Consider the following 27,671-nt stretch of genomic DNA (forward strand, 5'->3'; position numbering starts at 1 on the left):
TTTAAACAGCCCATTCTTACGAGTGCTATTGGCACTGTCTTTATTTTCACACCTTTTTTTGTTTTCCCTTTTTAATGTCTGTAGTCTTGAAGTTTAGTAAATGATGGTAGAGAATAAGTGTCAGCTGGCAAATTATTGTGTCTTCCCTAAACCTTTTGTCTACACAAAAATTAATTTTCTGAATCCTTATTATTAATTAAAAGGGAAAAAGACAGACATGACTAGATCGTAGTTCCGTTTGTCTTGTAGAGGGTAGCATGCCTTTGCTGTATGGGAGAAGATTCTGCCAATTCATTTCAAAACTTTTTCAGTAATCACAGGAGTCTTATTTAGGTCAGAACTTGGGTTAGAGAATGTGCCTGGACATCGTCACAGGGAGTCATGAAGGGCCAAGAGACTATTTCTTTTAGAAAAGATGGTATGCTATATTAATATTTCTTTTTAAGAAACCTATGCCCTTGCAAGGGTTGTGAAGGGGGGGAAATGGATCATGGGGACAAAGAAACTCTTATTATTTCCTATGCCTATAGTACACAAACAGATCTCTATCTGCGATATTATAATTTCATAAGAGGGTGATTAGAAAAAAGATGTTGCAAAAGGCTCCTGGGCGGGGCAATAATTATTTAAATTAAAAAACTTAAATTGGGGGGCACCTGGGTGGCTCAGTCAGTTAAGCATCTGGCTTCAGCTCAGGTCATTCCCGCATCGGGCTCCCTGCTCAGCAGGGAGTCTGCTTCTCCCTCTCTCGCTGCCCCTCCCCCTATCTTGTGCTCGCTCGCTCTCTAATAAATAAATAAATAAATAAAAAATAAAATCATTTTAAAAACCCTTAAATTTAATTTTTAAAAAGTTGAGAAACACTCTGTCAACCTGTAACTGTTAATACCTGAAAGCAGTAGCGTTGAAACTAGGGTTAATTTTCCTCCTCCAAGGATGTCATTTGAGCCATTAAATGTGAAATGTTGCTGTTGGCTCCCATGGCAAATAGTGATTTATTTTTTTTTTTTTTTTTTTTTTTTTTTTTTTTTTTGCAAATAGTGATTTTTTATTCTTCCGTCTCTGGAGAATTTGTGGTTCCTCATGAGAACAGCACATAAAAAAAATCAATGAAAAGGTTAGGAGTCAGTAATATCACTTGGCTTTGCCAATTAACTATCCAAGAGGAGCTGGAACCCTCACTCAGTCTTTCATCCTTGAGAGTCTGACCAGTCTGTCAGAGGCAGAAAGAACATGCGTGTCTGTGGGGTCGGAGCGTGGGGTGGGGACCCAAGAAGCTTGGATTCAGTTTGCTTTGGTTGACAGCCTATCCCCCACCTAAAATATTGGATTTTTAAAAAATTAACATTGGAAGTCTAATTTAATTCAGTTCATGTTAGGTAACCTCTATGTGTGACCAACTCTTGGAAATGTAAGGTATCTGGCCAGAGCTAAGGTCTTGTATGGTTCTGCAGATGAGCTAAGCCAATGGCCCACCTGGAAAATTAACCTTCTCACATCCCTGATTCTGTGTGGGGTAGAATTGATGATACGTGGGTATTCAGACGTTAAGGCTAACCAGCCAGGCTCATGCAAGGTCTTAGAATACAAGTCTCTTAAGACCTATGTCTCGCTATTCGTTTAACCAAGTGGGTTGAGTACAGGGGCATAGTACCATGTAAATTTCCCTTTCGTTTCGGAGGGGGAAGAAGAGTAGTTTTCTCTGTCTGTTGGAATGATGTGTAGGAAGCTCGGCCTATTGTAGATCCGCTTTCCTATCTGTAGATTCTCTGTCGCTCGTACCGAATTCCTGCGTGGTGAAGTTATCCACAGATGGTGCCATTTCTAGGGCTTCCCTTGGCAAAAACTTCCTTTCTCCGGGACCCTAGGGCCCTGTGAACTGTAGGACCTCAGATCTTTCCCCAACACCTTTTCTACTCTTTATTTTCCCGTGCTCGCTTCGGCAGCACATATACTAAAATTCTACTCTTTATTTTCCCTCCAACAGCTTTTCTGATGTGATAAGTCTGTGATTGCTGATGTGATTCATCCCATTTTAATCCTTTGCTTTCTTTTTTTTTTCCCCCCTTAGCAAATGTTGATGTTTTAAAGGCAATGGTAGCAGATAACAGCCTGGGAGACCCTGAAAGGTGAGTGCATCTCTCCCCCTCCCCCATTTAGTGGCACATTTTTCTTTCTTTTCTTTTCTTTTCTTTTCTTTTTTTTTTTTTTTTATGATTACCTGCTAGAGCAGGTTTCCCAGCTTTGGCCTGGTTGACATTTGGGCCAGATAATTCTTAGCTGTGGGCAACTGTCCTGTACACTTTGGGATGTTTATCAGCGTTCCTGGGCCCTGCTCACTAAATGCTGGTGTCCTCTTTCCCCACTCTGTGTGACGACCCAGAATGTCCCTGCGCATTGTCAGTGGTCCCCTGGGGTGAATTCAGCCCTGGCTGAGGATTGTGGTTGGAGAAACAATAAAGAATTTGGAGTTGGACTTGGAGTTGGGAACCTTGGTGGAGTCTCCCCTCTGCCATGTATTGGCCGCTCTGTGTGGGCCGTTAACTCACAACCCGGGGCTCAAGTTCCATCATTTGCACGTGGAGAGAACCGTTGTACTCAGTTGCTTGGGTTATTATAAGGAACACAAGGGGCTTGGGACATTGAAAGACCTCCATGAATCTTGATGATGAAGTGAAAATCAGGCTTGGGGGGGCTGTTGAGATTATAGTCCCTCCTAATGAATTACAGAGAACTGTATTTCTGGAGAGGTTTTTTTTTTTTTTTTTAATTTCTTCAGCAAGGAGCATTTATTGAATGCCTGCTCAGTGCTGGGCACAGTGCTAGAGCTGGGCTTTCACAGATCTTGGAGTCCAGAGGGCTTAGGCTGGAGGGAAAAGGAGCCTTGGGCATGAAGCCTTATGATGATGGGGAGCACGGCCTGATGATGGGGAGCACGGCCTGATGAGGGGAGCACGGCCTGATGGTGGGGGCATGGCCATGCTTCAGGAACAGCAAACACTAGGTGCTCCCAGGGCTCTGTGGGGCCAGAGGGAAGTCCGTGAAGGTTCACCAAAGTGCCATCTGAGCCAGACACGTGATAGGCAGAGACTGCTTGGAGGTGGAGAAAGCCCAGGGCACAAACACCGGAGTGTAAAAGCGTGGAGCAGAGAGTTCAGCCTGGGGCCACCAGAGAACACGGCGGATAGTAGCAAGACGGGCCAGGAAGGCAAGTTGTTCCAAGGGACAGGGCGAGGAGTTTGGACCTTTCCCTGTTTACTCTGCGGGTGGTACACCAGGCACATCATAGATAATCTATAGTGTGTCACACCGGCGTGTTAGGTGTGCCCTTTGTCGAGGTCCCTCCGAATGCAGGTGGGTCAGGCTAGGAAGCTCTGGCAGTGTGGTTCAGAGGGATGTGCGAGCTGCGATTTCTCTCACAATTCCAGCCCTGATCACAGATGCCTCCCTGGCGTTTGGACCATCTCATCTCTGAGCCTGTTGGCCTCCATTATTTTGGGGCGATGGACAGTGCCTGTCATTGGGTTTTAGGGACTTGAGAAATGTTTGTCGAATGAATGTTGTTAAACTTATGACTTTCCACAGTGTGGTGTTAATTTCACATTTTTTTGGTATCAGGAAGCTGCTGCTGTGTGTTTTTATTTTAGCGATCTAAAGAGCATCCCTGAAGAACACTGGAAAACTTCTGGCTATCTCTGATGTTTGAAACGGTCTCCTCTACCATGCACACTGCTTTTTAAAAGTGCAAGTGGGCCGGTTTCCGGGAGCAGAAAGGCTGCTTCATGCTGTCATGAGACTTGCGTGTGCCTCTGGGGCTGTTGGCCCGGGCTCAGGGCTCAGGGCTCGGGCTCTGTGGGGACATGCCGCCCCACCTCTCCGCCCACCTGCACCATGTCAGAGGGCTGATTCCTGGTCAGGCCAGCCCTGTCCTGTTTTAAAGCCTCCTTTTCTAGTGGACCGGAGTGTTGGTATGCCTTTCGAAGATGGCGAACATCTGACCTATATATGTCTGCTTTTTATATTTTGGATGGTCTGGCTGGATTTTTTTCCAGGCTGTCAAAGAATGCAGTCTCTCTTGTTTTCTGAGGCACTGTGGCATGGTGGTTTAAGATCATGGTTTCTAGAATTAGGCTTTCCCGATTTGGATCTCAGATCCATCACTTACTAGCTGCGTGGCCTTAGGCGAGTTACGTTAACTTTTCATTTTTAAAATGAGGAAATTCGTAATATCAACCTCATCGGTTTTGAAAACATGGCAGAATTAACATGTATGAAATGCTCAGAATACGAATGTTATCTGTTTCTGTTACTGTTGTCAACACCATCAACATCTCTGGAGTGTCCCTTTTGAGATCTTGACTTAAAAGCTTTCTTCCTTTGATGCAGTAGTCAGCCTGGATCAGATCTCCTAGTTTAAATTGTTTGATCGTTCATGTGGAATTTACATGTTTTCTCTTCTTCAAAGCACGTATGTTCGTGGGATCTGTTTGTTTAGAGACCCTGGCAGGTGCTGGGCTGTGATTTAAAGCCGCTCCTTGCCTCACAGGGGAGAGCTTGCCTCAAATAGTCCTTTTTTTAAGTAACCTATTCTACCTTTTCCTTTCTCTCCACCTTAGCCCAGTGACTCCCAGCACTCCTGGGAGCCCACCTGTGAGCCCTGGGCCCTTGTCACCAGGAGGCACCCCGGGGAAGCACATCTGTGGCCACCATCTGCACACGGTGGGCGGGGCTGTCGAGAGGGACGTGTGTCAGCGGTGTAGGCACAAACGGTGGCACTTCATAAGACCCACCAACAAGTCCAAACAGGGCCATGCAAGGCGTCAAGGAGAGGTCACGGTCCTCTCCGTTGGCAGGTAAGATCCCTGTGGAGTCTTTGGGTTTGTGTGACAGGGGCTGTTTCTGTGACATGCTGGGCTGTGTGGATTTGTGTGTCCCTGTTAAATATAGAGTATGATGTCCTAAGCCTGGTTCCGGTTATAGCTCTGGTCTTTCTCCACGTCTTCTGCTCTGAGTTCTACATTTTTCCAGCAGCAGAAGAACCCTGAGAGGTGGCTATGCTAGAACATATGTCAAGTGTATTAATTAAGGTAAAAAAAATTTAATAACTTGCGGTATTAGGGTTCTCCGGGAAACAGAGCTAATAGATATATATAGATATGTATACGAGGAGATTTATTATAGAAGTTGGCTTGCATGATTATGAAGGCCAGAGGTCTCCACAAACGGCTGTCTGCAAGCTGGAGACCCAGGAATGCCGCCAGTGTCATCAGCCCCATTCTGAAGGCCCAAGAACCAGGAGGCCGACGTTCGAGGGCAGGTAATAAAGAGAAAACCAAATTCTTCTGTCCTGGGCCTTCTTGTCTGCTCAGTGTCTTAAGGGACTTGATGACAGTCACCCCACTTGGCCAGGGCAGTCTTTTCTCAATCTTTGGACTAAGAGCTGATGAAGCTGTCTTGGAAACGGCTCACAGAGACACCCAAAAATAATGTGGTCCCTGCTCTCTGGGGGTCTGTTCGTCCAGTCAGGTTGACCCATGATGCTCGCCGGTGCACGGGTTCTAGCCGATAAAGCCCAAACCTCACACAGAAGTTTGTGTTGCGCTTGTGCGGACTGACACACCAGCGGGCGGCTCTTGGAGTAGCTGCCCAGGTGCTCTCCCTCTTGTGGCTCTGCCACATCTGCCGGCAGAAGGAGAAGGAACAAGGAAGACCGTTCCTACGAGGTTTGATGGGAGAGGCCTAGAAGGGGCACAGTTCATCTTCGTGCCCAGGCTGCTGTCTGGATCTCACTTGCCTACATGGATTCCTGCGACTGCTTTCTCTTTGGTCACGTTACCTCTGTCCTGTGCACCTGTCCTCGGCTACCATGGCCTTGGGGCCTCTCTGTGGTATAGAGCGCTCGCACTTCCAGGGGTGAATCCATTGGACGGCGTGGAGAACATTGGTGCAGGGGGGTCTCCTGCAGGGTCCGCTGCAGCCATCCTGAGTCCCAGGCAGGAACCAGCTGGCAAAGGCGGCGTTTGGGAAAGCAGCAGGGGTTGTGGTTACAAGTGCGTGTGCTGGAGCTGGGTGCGGGGAGCCGATTGGCTCTTCTTTCTCTACAGACATGCCCTGGAGTGAGGGGTCTGAACTCATCGCATCTCCCTCGTTTGCGTGCTGGCACGACTGCTTCTGAACTTGCTCACATAGTTCTGTGCCTCAGTTTCCCCCTTTCTTACACGAGGAGGACGTAACACTCACCTCACGGGGTTGCTGGGAAGATTAAATCAGTTGACTCACGGGAAGGTCTTAGGCCAGTTTCTGGCACTCACTGTGCCCTCTGCTGTTGGCTACTGTTATTATTATGATTTTGATCTGACTGAGTGTTAGCCTCTATTGCACAAGCAACAAGGAGGAGAGTGCAGGGCTGTTTCCCACTTAGAGCAGAAGCCTGCAACTCATGACCACACTGTTTTATTAAGAGGCAGAGTCATGGGAATTTGTGAGTGCGGCATGTAATGAGAACCTGGGGCTTGTTTAGACAAAGCGTATTTTGTTTGCTTTAGAAAAAAAAAAAATCTGCTGAAATTTTCAGCTGAGATTCAGCGTGGCTCTTGTCAATGCCCAAATGCAGTTAGTTCTCTTTCTTGAGCATTTGCTTATGGCCGGCTTCCCTGATCCTTCTTTTACTTCCTCAGAGGCTCCCTCCTCCTTGTGGTTGGTGAGCTCATTTAGACGACGAAGAAGGAGAATGTATTATCCTTTAGATCGTTTTAAGGGAATTTTAGACCAGAACTTGAGAGAAGCTATTATGAAAGACTTCAGTCAAACTGAGTCAATTTCCTTAATTTCTCTTTTGAATTCTTCATGAAAATCCCTTCCTTAACTTCCTGAACTTTTTCCTAAATCCTTCATGAAAATCAGCCCCCATTTTCTTAAAAAAATAGTCAAAAGCCGAACACATAGAGAAACCCTACTGCCAACTGATGCTGATAAAGGACACAGTTGGGGCCCCTCTGGCCGTGTGTCTGCAGAGATAAGACTGTCTGAGGGTGCACTTGACTAAGGCAGCTCTCAAGTGAACCTTCTGGTAGCATCAGTCTAACTACAAGCTAGTTGTGCCTTTAGCCCACCCTCTGTGGTTAAAACAACCGATGGTCAATCCATATCCTTGTTGGGAACCACGACCCTGAGGCTGTTTAAAATTTGAGTGCTCATGCTTTTTAATGCATTTTTCATGCTCTAGAAAGTATCCAGCAGAGTGTGTGATGTGTTGACGGAAAGTCACCTGGAAGGTTTGGCAGGGGACAGGGGCATTTGTGGGTAGGAATGCCCCCCTCCCCTTATTGAATGTGGAGTTTTTCATTGATGTCCCACCTTTTGGCTGAATTTGTTTGGGACCCTCTAGACTTCTGACTCACTCTTGAGTCTTGTTTCCTGGGAAAGCAAAACTCACCACACCTGCTCTTCACCCCCTCAGGTTTAGAGTGACGAAAGTGGAACACAAGTCAAATCAGAAGGAGCGGAGAAGCTTGATGTCCGTTAGCGGGACCGACAGCGTCAATGGGGAGGTGCCTGTGACCCCTGTGAAGAGAGACCAAAGTGACATGGAATAGCAGGTGAGTCGCAGTTTGGGTGACACGGGGAGTGGGATGGGCGCGGTGGGGAGAAGGTGCTCAGAGCCTCCCTGGTGGGTGGGCGTGTGGGAATGACGGGGCAGGGAAGCGAGAGCTGGTGGGGCTGTGGGGGATTGAAGGTGATTCCTCGTCTGTCCAGGGCTTTTGGTAAAGAGGTCACAAACTTGGGTACCTCCAGGGGCCTGGCCGGCATGGTGATGAGGAAAGAGGCTTGCTTAAGACACAAGGTGGCATGGTGGGGATTGTGGCAAACTAGAAACCCCAGCCTGCCCATCGGGCTAGCGTTACCACAGGGCAGAAGGCTCTGAAGCATCGGTGGATCTTATGCAAAATAAGGTGGATATCCAGACTTCAGAAATGTGGAATCGCCACAGGTTTTTAAATGTTGGCAGCTTAAGAAATATGCTTTACAAAACCATGCAGGCCAAATGAAATATAATCTTGTCATTTCTGGGAAACCTGTGATTTGAAAAAGGCTGGAACATGCAAACCAAGGCTTTTTCGTTTAATTCAGTTGGAAACCAGTTTTCTTTGATGTGTCACGGGTTCTAAAATCGCTCTCCTAGGACTGTTACTCTTCCAGCCAAATATTTTGAAGGGATTTAAGAAGCAAAAGCGAATGAATGCTTCTCGGTGGGGCAGTTTTCATTCTGGAAGATAGTGCTTACAAAAGAAAAAAGGCTTGTGATAATTTGATATTGGCTTAGCTTTCATCTTGCTCTTTTCTTTCTATTCTGGCTTGAGGAACGTTCACCCCTTTCATGTTTCTTATTATGTGTAAGAGGGTGGGGGTGAGGCCTTGGGAGGGATTAGGCTCTGAAAGCTCCAGGGGCACAGTCAGAGCCTGAACAGGAGGGCAGAAGAGGTCACAGTTGCAAAAGGGGGGAAGGATGGGGTGTGGGGTGGTAGCACCGGCTGAGTCTCGAAGGTGCCCAAAAGAGGCAAGGCTGAAGCTAGGCTGGGGAGTCAAGTGAGGGGTGGCTGGAGCGGTGGATTCCGAGGGGAATGGCTTTCAAGGAAGCGTCTCTGATGATCCGCCCAGGCTCAGAGGGGTTGAGGGTGTTCTGGAAGACTTGTGCTCCTGAATTCTGCAAGACAAGGGGTTCTAAGCTTCCAGTGTTAGTTCCTGCAGTCTTGCGTCTGGGAAGATCCGGCTCCTTCCCCTGCATCGAGGAGCCAACTAGAGGCTTTCCTTAAAGAAGAGAAACAGAGCAGAAAAGTCTATCTCTGATTTCTTAACCAGTTACTGGTGCCCTGGGAAGGGAACTGAGAGAGATTTAGGAAAGAAAGAGGAGGATGAAGGTAATAATAAAAGCAACTGATGTCAACTCAGTGTTCTAGTCTTCTGGGCGTTGTACTGTACAAATCTTGCATGTTGCCTTTATCAGCGTCTCTCAGTGGGATGGACACTGTTACCCCAGTTCTACAGATGAGAGCACAAATGAAGGGAAAGGGTAAGTTACATGTTAAGGTCCCTTAGCTGGAAAGAGGAGCTGATTTGAGCCCAGGTCTCTGACTACAGACCAGCTGTACTCTTCTTCATCCGAGGAGGCTCACGACGAGGTAGCCCTAGACCCGTGAGTGGGGGACATTTCCACCAGTGATCCAGAAGCTTGTAGTCTAATATGGTAGCCACTAGTCACCCATGGCTCCTTAAGTCTAAGTTAATTAACATTAACAATTTAGTTCTGCAGGTATTCTAGGCCCTTTTCACATGTTCAGTAGCCAGAGTTGGCCAGGGCCCGCCATATTGGACAGCACAGATCCAGGACATTTCCATCATCGCAGAAGGTTTTATGGAACAGAGTAGATGCTACGTTAGGGATTCCGGATTAGAATCTGGAGTGACTTTGGTAAGTAAGAGGAGCAATCTGGTTAAAGTCATGAGGCCCTTGATCCTGAGAAGAGAAGCACCTGACTTCCCAGGTGTATGGTGAAGAAGGCCCAGCCTGCTCAGCGGCAGGGAAAGCTATGGGCTGTGATGACAGTCTGCCTCCAAGTCAGCAGCCCAGCCTTGTGTCGGACGTTGGAGCAGACCACATGTAGGAAGACAGTGCTGTCCCTCAGGCAGGACGTGCAGGGCGATCTTCTGTCAGGCTCGGCCCTCCAGGTTTGGGCCTCTACTGCGCAGAGGGAAAAGCACTTGAGATTTGAGAAGGTTAAAAGAAGTAGGATTGCTCAGCTGGGTTTCTTGGTCCAAATTCTTCCGTATCTGACTCTAAGAACTGGATTCAATCATCTGAAATCCTGACTGTGTCGGATTTACAATTTGATATTCTCCGCAAAGCACACAGTCATCCCCTAGGATCTTGTAAGAACGTTGCGTTTGACTAGAAGATGTGGTCTCACGTGCTAGCTTCATCACTTCGAAATTGCCCTTTACCCGGTTAAGCCCACTTCCACCCAGTGTCCTTGAATATGACATAAGGATGTTAAGCTCACTGATGGAAGGCAAGTGCCAACAGCGTGTGTGGCATGTAGTTGGCTCTCAGTAGAGGGTAACCGCATTGTGCCGTGCCCTCCAAAATCCACAGCGAGCTCGTGAATGACCTTAGAAGGGGATGTGTTTTCTGAGTCTTTGATGGTAATTAATTTTGAACGTTTTTTAATGGAAATTTTCAAACAAACTCAGAAGTGGAGAGAATGCTATCGTGAATGCTCCTGGGCCATAGATTAATTGAATTATAATGCCTGCTGTGTCTTGAGGGTTTACTGTATACTTGGCATGCTTCGAAAGTCGCATTCTGCATAGTGATTTAACAGCAGTGGGTAGGGACTAGTGCGTACCCCATTTTGCAAATGGAGGTAGTAAGCACAGGGAGTTTAAGCAACGTGGGTGTTCAGAGTGACGAGAGGCAAGAGGAAGGGGAGAGTTCAGAGTCCATCCCAGACAGCCTGGCTTCTGGAGTCACAGACTTGACCGCTCACCTGGGTCTGGGGAAAGAAGATCCCGTGGTCAGAGCCTGCTGGGCTTGTGACCTGCGGAGTGGCCATGTCTGATGACCCTAACAGAGCACAGACTCTGAAAAAGAAGGGAAAGAAATATTCATGGGCGTTTAGAAAACTTATTCATTAAAATTTTTCCTGTTAGACATCTTAACATTCCTCCTACCCCCGCCCCACCAAAGAGTGTGTTTGGGGTGTTTAACAGGACTCCATTTTCCAACTGGAGAAATCGTGACATTCTTCCGTCTGGGTCTCATGTCTCTGGTTCTGGACTGAATTGGAAGATGTGCCCTAGACTATAGTGAATAAAGTAAGACAAGAGGGTTATGTATCTTTCATGTAGTTTATGGTAGTTCTTAGAGTTATGTATTTTTTGAAAAGCGAAGAGTTATGTATTTTTCGAAAAGCAAAAAATGCTTTTATGTTTGGATTTAGCGTAGACTTGATCTAAATAGTGACATGCAAAATCATCTCCACTCATGGGTTTGGCTTCTTTCTTTTATTTTTTTTCTTTTTTCAAATTAGAGATTGATACTGGAAACTAGTCTTAGGGTTTCTCTTTCTCTCTCTTTCCTTCTCTTTTTAGAAAACAAAATCTTTTGTTTGGCATTTCTTCTTCCCCTTATTTTTTCCCCCCTGTTTCGTTGGCCCATCTTCTTTTTTGTAGTTAGATCTAACTTGCTCCCTGCCTGACTTATTTTGGCAGTGCAGTTAAAATGGTCTCTCTCTCTCTCTTTTTTTTTTTTTCTCACAGAAAATGTGTTTTGATTTCTTAGAAGAATAAGCTTTTGTTTTTTGAAGTTAAATAAATCAAATTGCTTTCAGCCTCCAAATCCTACTGCCTCGTCTTCATGATCATTGGTCTTTCACTTTTTCAAATTGAAGCTGTGGTAAGCATTTGATATCACACATTTCTGAAGTATGTGCTCTTTTTTGCATCTTCTGGTAGGATCTCATTGAAACATTGATTTGGGAAATGTACATAACAGTATTATTTACATCAAAACAAAAATTAATAATATTAGACATAGCTTTTTGTCTTATACTGTTTTATTCCTGAAGTGATTCTGTTAATTCTTTTTTTTTTTTCTTAAAGATGTTATTTATTTAGTTCTCAGAGAAAGAGAGAGAGGGAGAGAGAAAACGCAAGCAGGGGGAGCAGTGGGCTGAGGAAGAAGCAGGCTCCCTGCTGAGCAAGGAGCCTGATGCAGGACTCAGTCCTGGGAGCCTGGGATCATGACCCGAGCCGAAGGCAGATGCTTAACCAACTGAGCCACCCAGGTGTCCTGATTCTGTTAATTCTTATTTTAGTAATTTATTATAGTGATTAAAACTGAGTTTTAAACTGTTTAGGTTTCCTTGTAACTGTGTCACTCACGACCAGTGGTTTGAGGCAAATCACCCGACCCCTCCACACCCGAGGGCCTTCATCTTTACAATAGGGCTGTCGTTGGACTTTAGGGAAGTAACACAGATACGTCCTTCTTAAATCTGTCCTTGGTACAGACTTACTATTTACTAACTATGCACTATTACCAAGAATTTTCATCCCATTCTCCGTGGTCCTAGTCACATATTAGCCCATTCCTCAAACATCAGCTTGAGGTTCTGTGAGTCCCTTTTCATTTCTTAAGAATATTAGAGCTTTGGATTCTCTCGACAGGTTAACAATCCATATCTGGTGGGTCCCTTAGCGATTCGGGCCTGTGCTGAGAGGACTTCCCCATCCATACCTATGTCGCCTCCTACTGGAGGTGGAAGAGTGGAAGGTTTGCCGGCTTGCGTTCTTTGTGCTGCGCAGATCGGAGGGCCGGTGAGGTTAAGGAGTGTAGACTGGGTTTTCAGCACTAAATTGCTCTTCTGGCGCTCCATCCTAGGATCAAAGTCCTCTTTCTGCCAAGACTCTTTTGTGGGTCATGCTCCCTGATCCGGAGTATCATGACCAGTCACAAGGTCAGCTTCCCTGACCTTTGGTGTCTTCCTTTCCTCCTCCTCCGTTTTGACCTCCATGATCAGGGATAGTGGAAGGTCCCTGGTAGGGGGGGCTCCCCTGCAGTTGGGCTGCATCATTTGCATGGCTTTGCATTGTGGTTCTTTTGTTAACTCTCCAGGGAAGGAGAGGTTGGTGAGCATTGCCTGGTGGCTAATACTTTTCTCCATAGCTTGTATTTTTTTTTTTTTTTTTCAGGGCAAAATACACATTTTTTAGAAAGCAGGTTATCTTGGGTTGATGGAAACCCCAGTATCTGCCGCACTCTTCTTATAGAGCAATGGCAGAGAAACCGATCAGAAGAAACTGCTTTGAATAGGCAGAGGCAGGGCACCTGTCTTGATTTCCTGTAGAGGAAGAGCGCTGCTTGGGTTGGCGCCTGTGTTCTCACATGGAAGGTAGGAAGGTCACTCCCGCTGAGCTCACCTCCAGCGTGGAAGCGGAGGGGAGCCAACACCTGCCCAGGACCTGGCCAGATGAGGAGAAAAGCTGAGTGAGGGGCCAACATGTCAGTGTCGAGGCTCAGAGGGACGACTTTTTCCCAGCTCTGAGGGCCAGGCAGTTGATCGGGCTTGGATGGGCAGAAATCCCCACTGGGAGCTCACATGCCCAGTGGCTTTGGAGTTTGAGGAAGCTTCGCTTTCTCCGAGTAAAGAAAAGTCCTCATTCGATCTCAGCCTAGGGACTCAAAGTGGCTAATGCGATAGCGTGATCAGCCTTCACCAGGCGTAGCCTCCTGTGATGTCCTGCAGGGACCCGCTGATGTCCCTGGGCTGTCAAAGCTGTGCCTGCCTCCGTTCAGTTCTGCGAGCGGCTCTGTGTTCTTACAGGCAGATTACGATCATACACTTGGAGCTCTCGGAGGAGCTGTGATTGCTCATTCAGGTACATCTTCTAAAAGTCTTTATGGAGGCCCTACGATGGGCGAGGTGTGGTGCCGGGCCTGAGGGACACGGATGGAAGATGGACGTCCAAGGGCTGTGCTTTCTCGGAGCTGGGGTTCTAGTTCTTATGTAGACCTTGCTCCCCGTGCCTCCTCTCCCCATATGGAGGCCCTCGGAGGTTATGTATGTTGTTCAAGGTCATGCCGCTGGTGGGTTCCAGAGCGTGGACTTCCTGATGGTTCATTCCCCTCACTGTCATTGGTGAATTGGTTATTACAAGTGTTTAAACTTGAATTATTGTTGTTGTTTTTTTTTTAAGATTTGAAAAATAAGACAGGCACACAATAAAATACTCGAGCAGCATGAAAGTCTCCAGGATGAAGAATAAGCCTTTATTTATTTATTTTTTTAAAGATTTCATTTATTTATTTGACAGAGATGACAAACAGGCAGAGAGGCAGGCAGAGAGAGAGGGGGGAAGCAGGCTCCCTGCTGAGCAGAGAGCCCGATGTGGGGCTTGATCCCAGGACCCTGGGATCATGACCTGAGCAGAAGGCAGAAGCTTTAACCCACTGAGCCACCCAGGCGCCCCAAGAATAAGCCTTTAAAAAAGCAAAGTGTTCACCCCTCTCTCCAGCCCATCTCCCTCACTGCAATCTCGAAAGCTCCTTTTCAGGAGGGAGCCATGGCTACTGGTGTCCTCTGTATCCTTTCTAGATTATTCTATGCGTATATGTGCTTATGCAACACCCGTATGTATGTACCACTGCCTTGTTTGCCCGTCCTCCATCGAGGGCAGAGGTGCTTGTCCACACCTTGCCTTTTCGAAGTTAACTATCAGTTATTGACTGATAGCTTCTGCGGACTCCCAAGTGTGGAGTATCCCCGCTGGTTGAGCCACAGGAGTGAAAATGCTGGACACGTTTTTAAAAAGTTCTGTGCCCTGTTTCTCATGGGGAGTAGCTTCAAAACACGGATGGAGGTCATCTGAGAGATTTGGGGCCTAAAAACCTACTTTGCTGTCATCTGCTGTGATATTCTTTCAAAGTTTTTGTCCGTAGCCCTGCCATGGGTACAGACGAGACACGTGTTTGTTAGTCTTCTCAGGACTCACTGTGGGGACCGGAGGGTCTTGCATTGGTTTGGTGTCACTGGCCCCCAAGGAGAACTATTTTTCCCCCCGCACGCCTCTCCCTGGCCTGCACCTGTTCTGAGGCCGCTCCTGTTTTTGACTGGAAGTTGACCCACTGACCCCTCCGTTAACTCAGCTCTTCTTCCTCGGGAGCCTGTCAGACAGGCGCTGGGACCTCTGTCCTTTTTACCAGAGGAACTGCAACAAGGGAGGCTCCTGGAGACCCTGGGGGACTGTGGCAGAGGCCAAAAATGAAAGTCGTGTTTGCCTGGAACTGGAAAGAAAAGGGAATTAATAGCTCTAACCAAGATTTTTATTCTTAATTTATAACTTGAGGCTTGGAATCTACTAATGTCAAACACTTCAGTAAGTCACAGGGCCTGTTTTCTAGAACAGGACCCAGGATGTGGAAGTAATTCCACAGGGTAGGTTCTGGAATTAGGCTCCTTGTGTGCAAGTTCCGCTCTGTCACCTGTTGGCTGTGTCACCTTGGACGTCATAGCCTCTGATGCCTCAGCTTCTCCATCTGTAAAGTGGGGATAATGGTAATAATCTCACCCACCTCACAGGTATGCTGTTCCTTGGCATTTAGGAAACGCTAAGTAGGCAAATGCTGGATATGAGCAGTATATCAGGCGAGCCCTATTTAGCAAATACAAGTGTGAGGAGGTAATGTCTTTGAGATTTCATAATTTTCCTGCAGCGCAGAGAGGCCAGATTAGACCTAGGTATTGTGGAATTATTCGTTTGATTTTGATGCTCAGGTATAGGCTCACTGACAGCTGGTTAGCTGAACCTCTAGCTCCCAAGCCAGTGTCTAATTCAGTTGGCTTTCCTTATTAGAAAGAGGTGGTTCTATTCAAAGTCCTAAGGTCTTCCTTCTGTAGCGTAGTGTAGACGTGGAATCATAGATGTACTGAGACTAACAGGAAACCACTGAATTGCATTTAAATAATTCCCTGGAGTACCGTGGTTTTTCCAGATACTTTTGATACTTTTTCCAGAGTAACTTTTGATGTCAGGTGCATTTTACTGGAGTAAAGTGCTCTGAATCTCACTGTCCCCAGGGCTGGCTAAAGATACAAACCTATTTAAATTTCTGTGAGTATAATAACTTAGGAAACAGCAACCTCCAAACTTTTTAGTAGGATTCAGACCTCATGTCAGAACCTTCAAAGCTAAAAGGAGTGCAAAATTTATTTTATTATTTTTTAGAGATTTTATTCATTTATTTGACAGAGAGAGAGACACACAGCAAGAGAGGGAACACAAGCAGGGGGGGTGGGAGAGGGAGAAGCAGGCTTCCTGCTAAGCAGGGAGCCTGGTGCAGGGCTCAATCCTAGGACCCTGGGACCATGGCCTGAGCCGAAAGCAGACACTTAACGACTGAGCCACTCAGGTGCCCCAGGAGTGCATAATTTCTTACTGACTTTATTCAATAAAGAAAATATAATTTGTAGGAATATATATTTTCTATGTTACTTAAAAAAGCTATTTCCATTTTTAATGGAAAATATCTACAAATATTTTTATTTTTCCCGTATTGATTGACCTAGAGACATGAAAAAGTTGCTCACTATCAATAACAAAAAACTAAAATTTTGATTATTCAACTCTCTCCCAAACTAGGGATTATAATGTGGTCATGTGTGATACTGTGATTTTTAATAAGAAATATGTAGTTTGTCCCCATTTCTTTCTTTCTTTTTTTTTTTTAAAGATTTTATTTATTTATTTGATGGAGATCACAAGCAGGCAGAGAGGCAGGGAGAGAGAGAGAGAGAGAGAGGAGGAAGCAGGCTCCCCGCTGAGCAAAGAGCCTGATGCAGGGCTTGATCCCAGGACCCTGAGATCATGACCTGAGCCGAAGGCAGCGGCTTAACCCACTGAGCCACCCAGGCTCCCCTGTCCGCATTTCTCGTACAGAGCTAATAAAACTACTGGAATTTCTTAAGGGATGAGAACCATAAAGGTCTTTTGTTTTATGTTAATGAAGTGACCTTTGGAAAGCCCCTAGATAATTCAAAGATGGGGTGGTTTGCCAGGGAGCCAGCCATGGGTTTAGAGGGTTGGAACTCTTCCTCTACCTCCCGAGAGGGGAGAAAGGTTGGAGATTGAGTTCAACCATCAGTGACTGGCCAGTGATTTAATGCACAGTGCTTGTGTAATGAAATTTCCATAAAAACTCAGAAGGAGAGGACTTCCAGGTTTGTGAACCAGAACACTTCCCTCATGCCATCCCGCTGGACCCCGTGCGTGTCCAGGACCCAAACTCTACAGAAGCTCTTTTGTCTGGGACCTTGCCCTGTGTATCTCTTCGTCTGGTTGTTGATTTATATCCTTTAATATCCTTCACGACAAACTGGCAATCTATTGGCTTTCTGAACCCTGTGAGCCAATCTGGAAGCCACAGAGTGGGGTTGGGGAACCTCTGGCTTACAGGCAGTTGGTCAGAAATACAGGTAGCAATCTGGGCTTGTGATCAGCCTCTGAAGTAGAGGGCAGTCCGCTTGTGGGACCTGATGTTGTCTTTAGGTGGATACAATTAGAGTTGAGTTGAATTGTAGGACACCGATTGGTTGTCCGAGCATTACTTGGTGGTGTAGGAGAAACTGTGCCCTGTTCCCCCCCTCCCAACACTGGAATCTGGTGCAGAACCCTTACAATGCATGAAAGAAGCAGAGGTCCAGAAACATGGAAAATGCCAAACTTACTAATAACCACATAAATAGAAACTAAAATAAAGAGATCACTTCTTGCTTTTCTGTTGGCAAAGATGAATGTTAACACTAGCATGATGATGTAACTTCTGTTCAAAATGAGGCTCTCCTAAGAGTAAAAGGGACACTGTAAATAGTTATTCATATTTATTCATTCATTCATTCAGTGAACTCTGTAAGCCAAGACCTCCCAGGCCAGCTGGTCCACATGGTCTCCCTGGTTAGTGCTCAGTGTTGAAGAGGGTGGAGGGAGATGGGCGCTGTCACAAACCGGAGGAGGGATGCTACTTTGGTACACAGATGCAGAGTATCTACTCTGTATCATTAGATGAGAAAGCAAGCTGTAACGTATCCCTGTTTTGCTGAAGAAAGGATACGCGACACATCTCATTTCCTTCTGGATTGAAGCTTACCGCTAAAACTTTCCTCTGTAAGCTCCAAGCTCTTTGAGATTGTAGGCTATGTCTTCTCACCTTCCGTCAAGCCTTCCAGTGACCATTTGTGCATAGCTGGCCCTCAGAGAGACCTTAACAGGTGTGATGGTAGCTCACTCCTCCGGGCTTTAAAATAAACCCCTGCGGAGGATGTGAACTCTAGTTCCAAACTGTTATGAAGGAAGTTAGGAAAGAATTCTGTAATTCAGAGATTTTGTAGTTCAGGTTACGTTAAGATTTTTTAAATTAATATTTCAGTCTCATATTGCTGAACTACAAAATTGTGCTGTTCCAATGGAGTTGCCGAGGTTTTTATTAATATTTGAGTCTTTCAATGTTTCTGTCATGTCTGTTTCCTCTTCCATTTTTTTTGTGTAGTTTTTGACCTCTGCCGACTTCATGGTGTTTCGTTTTGCCCTTCGAAGGTGAATTTAATTCTTGCAGTTGTTATCAGTTGACAAACAGTACTGAGTTTTATCTCGTGGGTTAAACCCTTATAGATGCATAAAGGCATCTTGTAAGAAAGCAGCGTCCTGGGCTCCAATCCTATCAGTTCGGATTTAGTAGGTCATGGTGCAGTCCAGAGAATTGGGAATTTTTAATAACATTTGGGTTGCTTCTAAAGAAGGCGCTACCCATCATCCTGAGAAACACTGAATTAAAGAGACTTCACTGATTAGCTAGATTAGCATAAATCTATCCATTAGCCTAGATTAGCTTTTTAATAAACATGGAGTCTTTATTGAAATAGGAAGGCATAACATCAATTTATAAAATTTAACACTCGTTTTAGACCAGTGCAAGATTTGAAGGACTGTGAACACCAACTACCTTCTGGTATCTTTCCATTAATCTGTGTCTGCAAAGATGCCACCCACATTTTCAGCAGCTAGAACCTGTGCGCACGTGACCATAGAGCATTCAGTTAGAGCCTGGTAGAAGATAACCCTCTAATTAAGAAGTTCGAGTCTCGAGGCACCTGGGTGGCTCAGTGGGTTAAAGCCTCTGCCTTCAGCTCAGGTCATGATCCCAGGGTCCTGGGATCGAGCCCCGCATCGAGCCATGAGAGAGAGAGACTCTCTGCCTGCCTCTCTGCCTACTTGTGATCTCTGTCAAATAAATAAATAAAATATTTAAAAAAAAAAAAAAGAAGAAGAAGAAGTTCGAGTCTCAAGGGATCACAGATTACTCGTGAAAGATCACATACTTGTTGCCTAGGCCTTTGAGTAGGACTATTACTGTCCTGATCTTAACTCTTGTTCCTATGAACAACTTTCCCACTCTAGTTCCTTTAAATGTGTTCTAGAACATTCTTAATCTAGCTGTGTGACTCTGTAGCCTTGGATCTATTCCGTGTCATGACATGTCATTCTAGGTGCACTTTGCATCTTAGGACCTGAGTCCCTTGGAGGAGATGGGTTTTCAGCATCATTTCTCTGCTCCTGTGTAGCCACAAGGACCACTTCCCTAGGGAGTGGCCCTGCCAGGGTTTCTATTTCTGCATTTCTCTTCTGCTGTTGCCACCGCACAGGTGGGGGATGCTCGGTGATGCTGGGGACGTCTCTGTGGTGACGAGCGCGCCGGTGCAGTTTGGGAATGAGTGGGCCGGACTGCGGGCTGTGGACTTGCTGCTTTGCGGTGACTAAGTGTATGGCCTCAGGCAAGTGACTGAACCTGGAAGCCTCAGTTTCTTTGTACAAAAATGGGACTCGTCCTTGACTCCCGGAGTCATTGGAAAGATTGTGTTCCTGAGTCTGGAGTGTGAAGCGTGGCGGTGCCTGGCATGTGGGAACACTCTGTAAATGTCAGCTACTGTTGTTGTTAACCAGACAGTGTTTTCCTTCCTTGACACCCTGTCCTTGGAGGTCTTAGCGTTCAGTGTCTGCTAATCTGCTCAGGCTTCTCTTTTTTTTAAAAAAAACATATTTCTACTTTTTAAAGGGACCAGGGAGTTTTTTCCTAGAGAATCCTTTTTAACAAGTCACATACATGTCCTCATCACTGATATACTCTATTGTGGCTTCTGTGGAACCCTAATTATTTATTTATTTTAAAGATTTTTTTAAATTTTTTTATTTAACAGAGAGAGAGATCACAAGTAGGCAGAGAGGCAGGTGGAGAGAGAGAGGGAAGCAGACTCCCTGCCGAGAAGAAAGCTCGATGTGGGACTCGATCCCAGGACCCTGAGATCATGACCTGAGCTGAAGGCAGAGGCTTAACCCACTGAGCCACCCAGGTGTCCCTATTTATTTATTTTTAAAAATTTTTATTAACATATAATGTATTATTAGCCCCAGGGGTGCAGGTCTGTGAATCACCAGGTTTACACAATTCATAGCATTCATCATAGCCCATACCCTCCCCAATGTCCACAACCCAACCACCTTCTTCCTACTACCCCCCTACCCTGCAACCCTCAGTTTGTTTTGTGAGATTAAGAGTCACTTAGGTTTGTCTCCCTCCCGATCCCATCTTGTTTCATTTTTTCTTTTCCTGCCCCGCAAACCCCCATGTTGCATCTCCACTTCCTCATATTAGGGAGGTCATATGATAGTTGTCTTTCTCTGATTGATGGAACCCTAATTTAATCATGGCATTACGGCTTTATTTTTCTAATTAGAGTGACCTCTTCCTTCTCTCCAGATAAACCTTTTCTGAGGTTCTTAATTGCTCGCCCTCAGTCTTGTTTTACGTGTAAGACTGTAGTCACCAGATTTCCCTCCCGTCGGGGGGGTGGCGGGGGAGGTCTTCCAGGGCGGGGGTCCGACTTGTTCAATACGGTGGATCCCATGGTGAGGGGAACTGAGAATGAGGGGTGGGTGGGGGGTGTTCTCCCCATCTGCGCACGGCTGCCGGCCCTCTCTGGCATTCATACCCCCCACACATGGTTTCTGATTGCTTTAAGACCTTAAAGAAGGCATCTTTTAATAATTAATGTGGTGGGTTAAAGAAACACCATTTACAAGTATGTGTTTATCATTAGGGCTATAGTCACAGCTGTTGGATGCACCGAGGAGAAACTGAACACTGTGGAACTCCACCTGTGAACGCAGCCCCAGCCGTAAGGTCACGGCTGGAAATTCACAAGCCGCGGAGTCTGTGGTGTCTTCCCCCTAGGTTGTCATTCTGATAAAAGAGGTATTTACCTGGAAATGGATAGCTGCTCTGCTGGTAAAGTGCTGCCTTCTGATAAGCAGGTGTTTTTGAAGAGGGAGAGCCCAGAACCGCACGCTGGTGCTGCTGGGTGGTTTTAATAGGATTTTTAGAAAGGTTAACTTTCTGTTTTCTGGTTAGTGTCTGGTGTTAAGGGTGAGGATGTGAAGCCGTATTTGTATTTTTTACTTCCTCAAACTGCGCACAGTGAAGTTTTAAATCCGCCGTAGGAGGCAGCTGTTAATGCCGCTGTAATGGTTTAGGGCCATTGGATGATGGTAATGACTTTGGGAGCCTCCTGACAGCTGGCCCCGTGTCAAGCACTGTCTGTAGATCCCCTTTTGTAAAACCAGCACCCTTTTGAGGAAATGCTCCGGGGCGGGCCCGGGTTCAACAGCTAGTCATGGGGTCTGGATTAGAATCCAGGCCTCTGGCTCCAGATCCTTCCTTAGCCCAGCCCTCTGTCTTGCCCGTTCTTTAAAGTCGGTTAAATCTGTGCAAAGAACTCTAAAGGGGAAGGTCTCCTCCGTTGGGTCAAAAACTCCGGCTGAGACGGAACATGACATTCTAGGCCTGACATTCCTCGCCCTTGACCTTCCTGTTTTCTTTGATGCCAAAAAATCTAGGTCTAAGGGAGCAGATGATAAAAGGAGGAGATACAAAAATAGTTGAACACCTATTTTGCAGATAATGGCCTAGTTTGAAGTTTGGCTTTGAAAATTCACTCCTCTTCTTTTCACTGTTTTGTCTTTCAGGACCATTTTTCTGTTTCTCCGCCTCTGGCTTTTCTCCCTTTTGCCCCCGCTGGCATCTTTCATACTCATCCACTCTCAAATGAAACTGTTCCGAGACTTGCTCGTGGCCCGCGCTACAGTACAAGTCTGAGCTGCGGCCGTGCTAGGCTGTAGCAGGGCAGGGCTAAGAATCAGTGTCTCCACTCGTAATGAAAGACTCCACGCCTGCTATTTTAGGGAACAGTGTTTTATTCCCTTTTCAGTGAAGCAGATAAGGATCCTTTACCCAAACCTTTTAGTTTGGGTAATCTCTCTCTTTCTCTCTCTCTCCCTCTCTTTTTCGTTCTCTTCCTCTCTCTCTCCTATCTTGAACATGCTGAAGGATGGAATGACAGAAAAGGATAGAACGGATACTGTTACACTCTAGATCTTGAAGAAGGAGCTGTAAAATAACTACAAAGTAATACATCAATCAAGATATCTCGCTGACTTGTTGCTTTTCCTATTCTGGCAAACTGGCTTCAAGCCAGTTTGATGGGGAAGGAACACAGCGGGGTGCAGTTTTGTTGAGCATTTGTTGGCAGACGGGAAAGTGCTTCATTCCTTAACCTGGTGCAGGGCGGCCCGCGTGGTGTGAGTCCTGTCCTCAGTGATCCCCGGCTTCCAAACAGGACCATAAATGGGTACACAGCGGTCTGTCTCTTAGATGACTCATTTGTTAAAAAACAAAAACAAACAAAAAAACACCACCACCACCAATCAAAAACAGCTTTGGAAAATAAAAAGCTGTTTTCCAAGTTTACCAGGGCCTTCATTTGTGATGAGAGTATAGACGGTGACAGGGGCCAGCTGTTAGAACTGGAACACACGGCACCGTCCTTGAGTTACAGCGGACACCTGAGATCGGGCATCTCGAGTCACTGCGCTCCTAGTTGCCCTCGAGATCCCAGCCGAGCTCGTGCACACTGTGGAGACCCGGAGTTAACCAGCCGGTGTGGCTTGGGGAAGACACGTTATCTGACCCACAGAACTTAAACTGTGCCTGAGCACACTCACCCTCCTGCTCCTTACTTGGCAGAAGGTGGCCGGGGAGTTAAAGAACACATTCCCGGGACGGAGGGACACGTGAATCAGGGGAGCAGGCTCAGAGAGTGGGTCCCTTTAGAAACTCCTGCGGAAATGGACTGATACCTTTATTTCCATTGTGGCTCTCCAATTCTCTTCTTTCTTGATTTATAAAACCTTGGTAATGGGGTCCTTTTGAAATTGTGGTACTTGCATTTCTTTAGGCTGAATTCTAGAAGAAAGGTGTGATGGGGAAGGAACACAGGGGGGTGCGGTGAGATGAGGCAAGGAAGGGGTACAGGTCCTCTGGGTTTTTAAATATCCGCGCAGGTTAACATATGATGTGATGCTTACCTTCTGGAAAGTTTTACCTTTGTGTTTTCTTTTGCAGGGGTGACTTTATCGGAAGAGTTCAAAGATGCCGTAGACTTCCAAGATAAGAAGTTGCGTGCGGCATTTTTAAAAATTTTTATACAGTTTCTATTGCGGAGTCTGCAGACAGACGTGGGGATAAAAGCTAAAAGGGAATATTTGCGCTATGTTTGGTACAGAATTCAGTTTGCTTGGAAACACGTTTTGGGTTAAAAAGTCTGATGGAAAACTTAGTACCTTTCCAGTGAAGAAAAGGGCCCATATTTCAGTTTTCCCCAACCACCAGACAGACCTCCCAGTCCCCCATCTCTGGCCGTGGCACCACTGGTAATTCTTCCAGAGGGATCAGTCTTCGCAGGGAACTCTTGATGTGCAATCCGTGCGGATGCTGGGGGTGTTGGTGTGTGAGTGTGTATGCACATGCACGCGCACGTGGACACCTCTGTTCTCCCAACCCATAGGTCTCATTATGCAACTAGTTGCAAGAAGATTCTCTTGCAGTTTAACTGTTACAGAAGATAAAGTGAAACTTCAGTGGTAAAAAGTCCTTGCAGAGACTGTGGTTTAGCCCCGAGAAATTGGCCCCCGAGAGGTCAGGGCGTCAGATGGAACCAGATGCCAGACTTTTGAGCCTTGGACCAAGACATCAACATTAACTCGCCACCACTGTGCCACTCCTCTGTCACCAAGAAGATACTGAGAGTATTTTATTTTATTTTTTTGTAACTTGCGCTAAGCGATTCTTACTTAGTCCATTGAATAAAGGGGGACAGTAGTTTAAAGTGACTAAAACCAAAATAAAACAACAAAATGCCTGTTTTGACAAAACAGACACACCCATTTTCTGATGTAAAATGGGCCCCTACCTTCCTCGGCTGTTTCAGAGGGCACTTCCTACTTCATGTCTTGTAACTGAGGCTCCTTATTGAAAAGATCCTGGACGGTTATGGTTCCCTTGGAAGCCTGTAAAGCCCCACTTTTATGTACTTACTTGTTTAGCTATGCTGTATATGAACCCCCCCCCCCCCCCCCCGCTCCCCGCAAGAAGCAGAGATAGTGGTACAGCTCTGACCCTTGTGGGCCCCTGGGGCTGGGAGGATCCAGTTACAGGAGGGTCTCCAACCCCTCCCCACCCCACCCCGCCCCCCCCATCCTGTCAGTGTTGGTGTGGTGCCTTGGGGCACTAATGTTATCTTGGAGAGAAAGAGCATCTTTCTCATTTCACTGCCAAAGAGGATTTCCATAAAAATATCATTTCAAGTAGTTACTGTAAATTTATTCATTCCATTCTGTTTCTGGCATCAAACTACAAATTTCCAGCCTTTGAAATGGATGGTAGGTTCTGTTTCACATAAATTTTTTCTGACAAGTGATAAGAGCTCTGTGTGTGTGTGTGTGTGTGTGTGTGTGTGTGTGTGTGTGTGTTCATACATCCACGCAGAGAATGGTATGGAGAGAGATTCCACTGAAGTCCAGAAAGGAGCAATAGAAGCATTTTGGGGGTGTGTATTAGTGTAAATACTATATGTGCTGTCTAGACCAATAGTTTTAGTTTTTTGTTTTTAAAGCATCACTTTGGGCTTGAAAATACAATGTCCTCGAATGGTGAGGGACAAAAATGTAAGATATTCTTCAGCTTTAATTATTTTTTAATTTTATTCAGGTCAGAGCACTTTTTTATAGCAATACAACAGGCAAGAGAATACTCAAAAATATTTAAAATTGTGTTTATACCGAGAGTACGTTTTAAATATTTTCTAATACTTGAGCAGGTTTCGTCTTGCTGGCTTTCAAACATGCCAAAAGTTAAGCATTCAATGTTTTAACACATAAGCTTTTTACTCATAAGGATTCTTAAGTGTTCCCAAAGCAACTGATGTTTACAGGGCTTGGGTTTTCTTCCTTCTGTGGAAGGACTGGGGGTCCACAACAAACTTACTCTACAAAACACTACAGATGGGCCGACTTCCGGTGTCCTGAGTGAGCTGGCTGCCGCCTTGATGTAAACATTTGTAAAGGAAAATTTTTCACCGTTTTGAGTGTCAGATGTATTTTTAACTGTCTGGTTTGTACTTTTACGACTTTTGTACTACCAAAGCAGAGTTAAAAATAAAAATGTTAAACGCGTTAAAAGTGCTGTTGTTGAGCGATTCACCCTGTCGATGTCTTGTCCACTGAAAATGGGATTGTGGGGTCACAATTCCTCTTGGGCCTCATATTCCCGTGCCTGTTTTTTTTTTTTTTTTTTTTTAAAGATTTTATTTATTTGACACAGAGAGAGACCACAAGCAGGCAGAGAGGCAGGCAGAGAGAGACAGAGACAGAAAGAGAGAGAAGCAGGCTCCCTGCTGAGCAAAGAGCCCGATGTGGGGCTCGATCCCAGAACCCTGAGATCATGACCTGAGCCGAAGGCAGAGGCTTAACCCACTGAGCCACCCAGGCACCCCCGTGCTTGGTTTCTTAGGTCTGAATGTACCAGGGCGGATTTGGCTGACTCTCCCTACCGGATGTCAATTCCCGCTTCCCCTCCCCCCACAGCACTCCCCACCCCCTGATAATTATGTTTACAATTCGGAGATTACTCTGAATGTGCAGAAGAGTTGCAGGTTCGGTACAAAGAGATTTGTGTGCCCTTCACCCCAGCTCCCTTCGTGTTAACGTCTCTCGTCACTGCAGACCAGTGATCAAAACGAAGACGTGAAGCCCTGGTACCCAACTACCAATGAAGCCAGCGCTGTGTTCGGAACCCGCCAGTTGTCCTGATCATGTCCTAGGATCACCCGTCGCAGGTAGTTGTCTGGCCTCTGAGCTGTGATGGTCCCGCCTCTTTTTCTCGGGGCGCATGATCCCATGATTGACAGTGCAGCCTTCTGTAGTTTTGTAGAATGCCCTTCAACTTCAGTCTGCCAGCTCCTTCTCCTGACTTGTTGGGGGATTTGTGTTACGGACCAGATCCGCAGAGGCCATGTGCCCTTCCCGTTGCCTCCTAGCAGGGGAACGTCATGTCCATACCTATCACGGGTGTCTTGATCTTTGGTCACGGCCGTGCCACCAGCTTTCACTTTGGTCTTTCCCTTTGCGGTGAACCTTGGAGAGGAGATCCTTTGAGATTAGGCAAGTATCCTGTTTCCGCTTAAGCTTTCGCCTATTAATTTTAGCATCTGTGTTCATTTCTTAGGGCTTGTGTAACAAATTACCACCCACTGGGTGGCCTCAAACCACAGGAATGTATTCTTTCACGTTTAGGGGGCCAGGAGGCTGTACCACAGGTGTCTGTGGGGCTGATTGCTTCCGAAGTCCCCAAGGGAGAATGTGTTCCTTGCCTCGCTCCAAGCCGCTGGCCACCCTTGGCGGCCCCTGCTTTGTGGCTGCTTCACTCCCTCCTCTGTCTCTGTCTTTCCACGTCTGTCTTTCCTGTGTGCGTGCCTTTCTCTCCCCTTCCCCTGAGGGCGCTGGTCATTGGATTTAGGGCCTGCTTGAGTCCTGTATGCTTCACTGTCACTTCATTACATTTGCACACACCCCAGTTTCAAATGAGACCCCGTTCACAGGAACCAGGAGTCGGGACTTCAACACTTCTTTTTAGGCAACTCAGTTGAACCCGTGACACCATCCACTGGTGGGTCTTGCCTGCAACAGCTATGACTTGGGGGGGGAAGGGGGCTCTTTCATGTTGGTGTCCGTGTTCTTTTGATAGGGCTCCATGACCTTTATTCTCCCTCTGTCCCCTCTTTCCTTCTGTCCCTCCCTCCTTCTTTTCTTCCTGCTTTCCCTCCTCCCTCCTCCCTCACCCCTACTTCTTTCCCTCCCTCCCTTCCTCTCCTCATCCCTTCCTTTTCTTTTCCCCATTTGACTCATCCTCACTTCGTGGTACTCAAGATTCTCCAGGCTCATCCCGCCATCTTGTATTTTCCTCACCTCTGCCCTAGAACTGGCCACTAACCAAGGAACCATGGTTCCTTTTTACTGTAGAATTGGGTTTAGGAATAAAGCTCAGGACAGAAGGTATGGGAGCAAGGGTGTACTGCTCCTAGGCTTCTATGCGTACACACACACACACACACACACTGCCAGCCCATGTGTGTGCACACACACACGTCGGTTCCTTTCTCTGTCTTTAGAACAGGCCTGAGCTGGGACTGGTTCTCTGATGAGTCTAGCTCCAGAGAGCTCATCCCAAACTTCTGTCTTCCTCATTTATAACTTTTCTCCTACAGGGAGAAAACCTGGTTCTTATTGTCTAAAATATTTTTACATCGTTCAGTCTTAACTGACAATATAAAGTACATTTGACTATAGAGCCCTGGGGGAAACAAGTGTACCAGCGAGAGCTCGGCGTGTGTGTGTGTGTACAGTTCATTTAGTTTTTTAACCCTACGGTAGCTGGCAAACACCCTACGTGCTCGGGACTTGGGTCAGCTCCTTCGCTCCCACCCCTCAGTGAGTGATGTGATTCCGTTTTAACACAGAGTCATTTGTCGTCGTCTGACGCCATCTCTCCTTTAGGTCCCGGATAGAACTTTCAAAATTTGTATGCAACTCCTTGGGTTTGGATTTTGAGTTTTCATGGGATTTTGTTGTTGCCTTGAAAAATAAGATGACCAAGGATGGCTCATGTTGAGGAA

The 27,671-nt window shown here is 46.3% G+C and overlaps 1 protein-coding gene across 1 annotated transcript in view; it reads left to right on the forward strand.

The window, feature by feature from the left end:
* RELL1 (RELT like 1) overlaps positions 1 to 25,179 on the forward strand; it is a 63,195-nt gene extending 38,016 nt beyond the window's left edge. Inside the window, exons 4-7 of the mRNA XM_059163767.1 lie at positions 2,072 to 2,129; positions 4,617 to 4,853; positions 7,460 to 7,598; positions 23,066 to 25,179. Of these exons, the coding sequence (XP_059019750.1) occupies positions 2,072 to 2,129; positions 4,617 to 4,853; positions 7,460 to 7,595 (431 nt within the window). The 3' untranslated portion in view covers positions 7,596 to 7,598; positions 23,066 to 25,179. The remainder of the gene's footprint in view (positions 1 to 2,071; positions 2,130 to 4,616; positions 4,854 to 7,459; positions 7,599 to 23,065) is intronic.
* Positions 25,180 to 27,671: the final 2,492 nt, after the last annotated feature.

Source organism: Mustela lutreola, chromosome 1 (assembly GCF_030435805.1).
Source record: "Mustela lutreola isolate mMusLut2 chromosome 1, mMusLut2.pri, whole genome shotgun sequence".
Lineage (NCBI taxonomy): Eukaryota > Metazoa > Chordata > Mammalia > Carnivora > Mustelidae > Mustela > Mustela lutreola.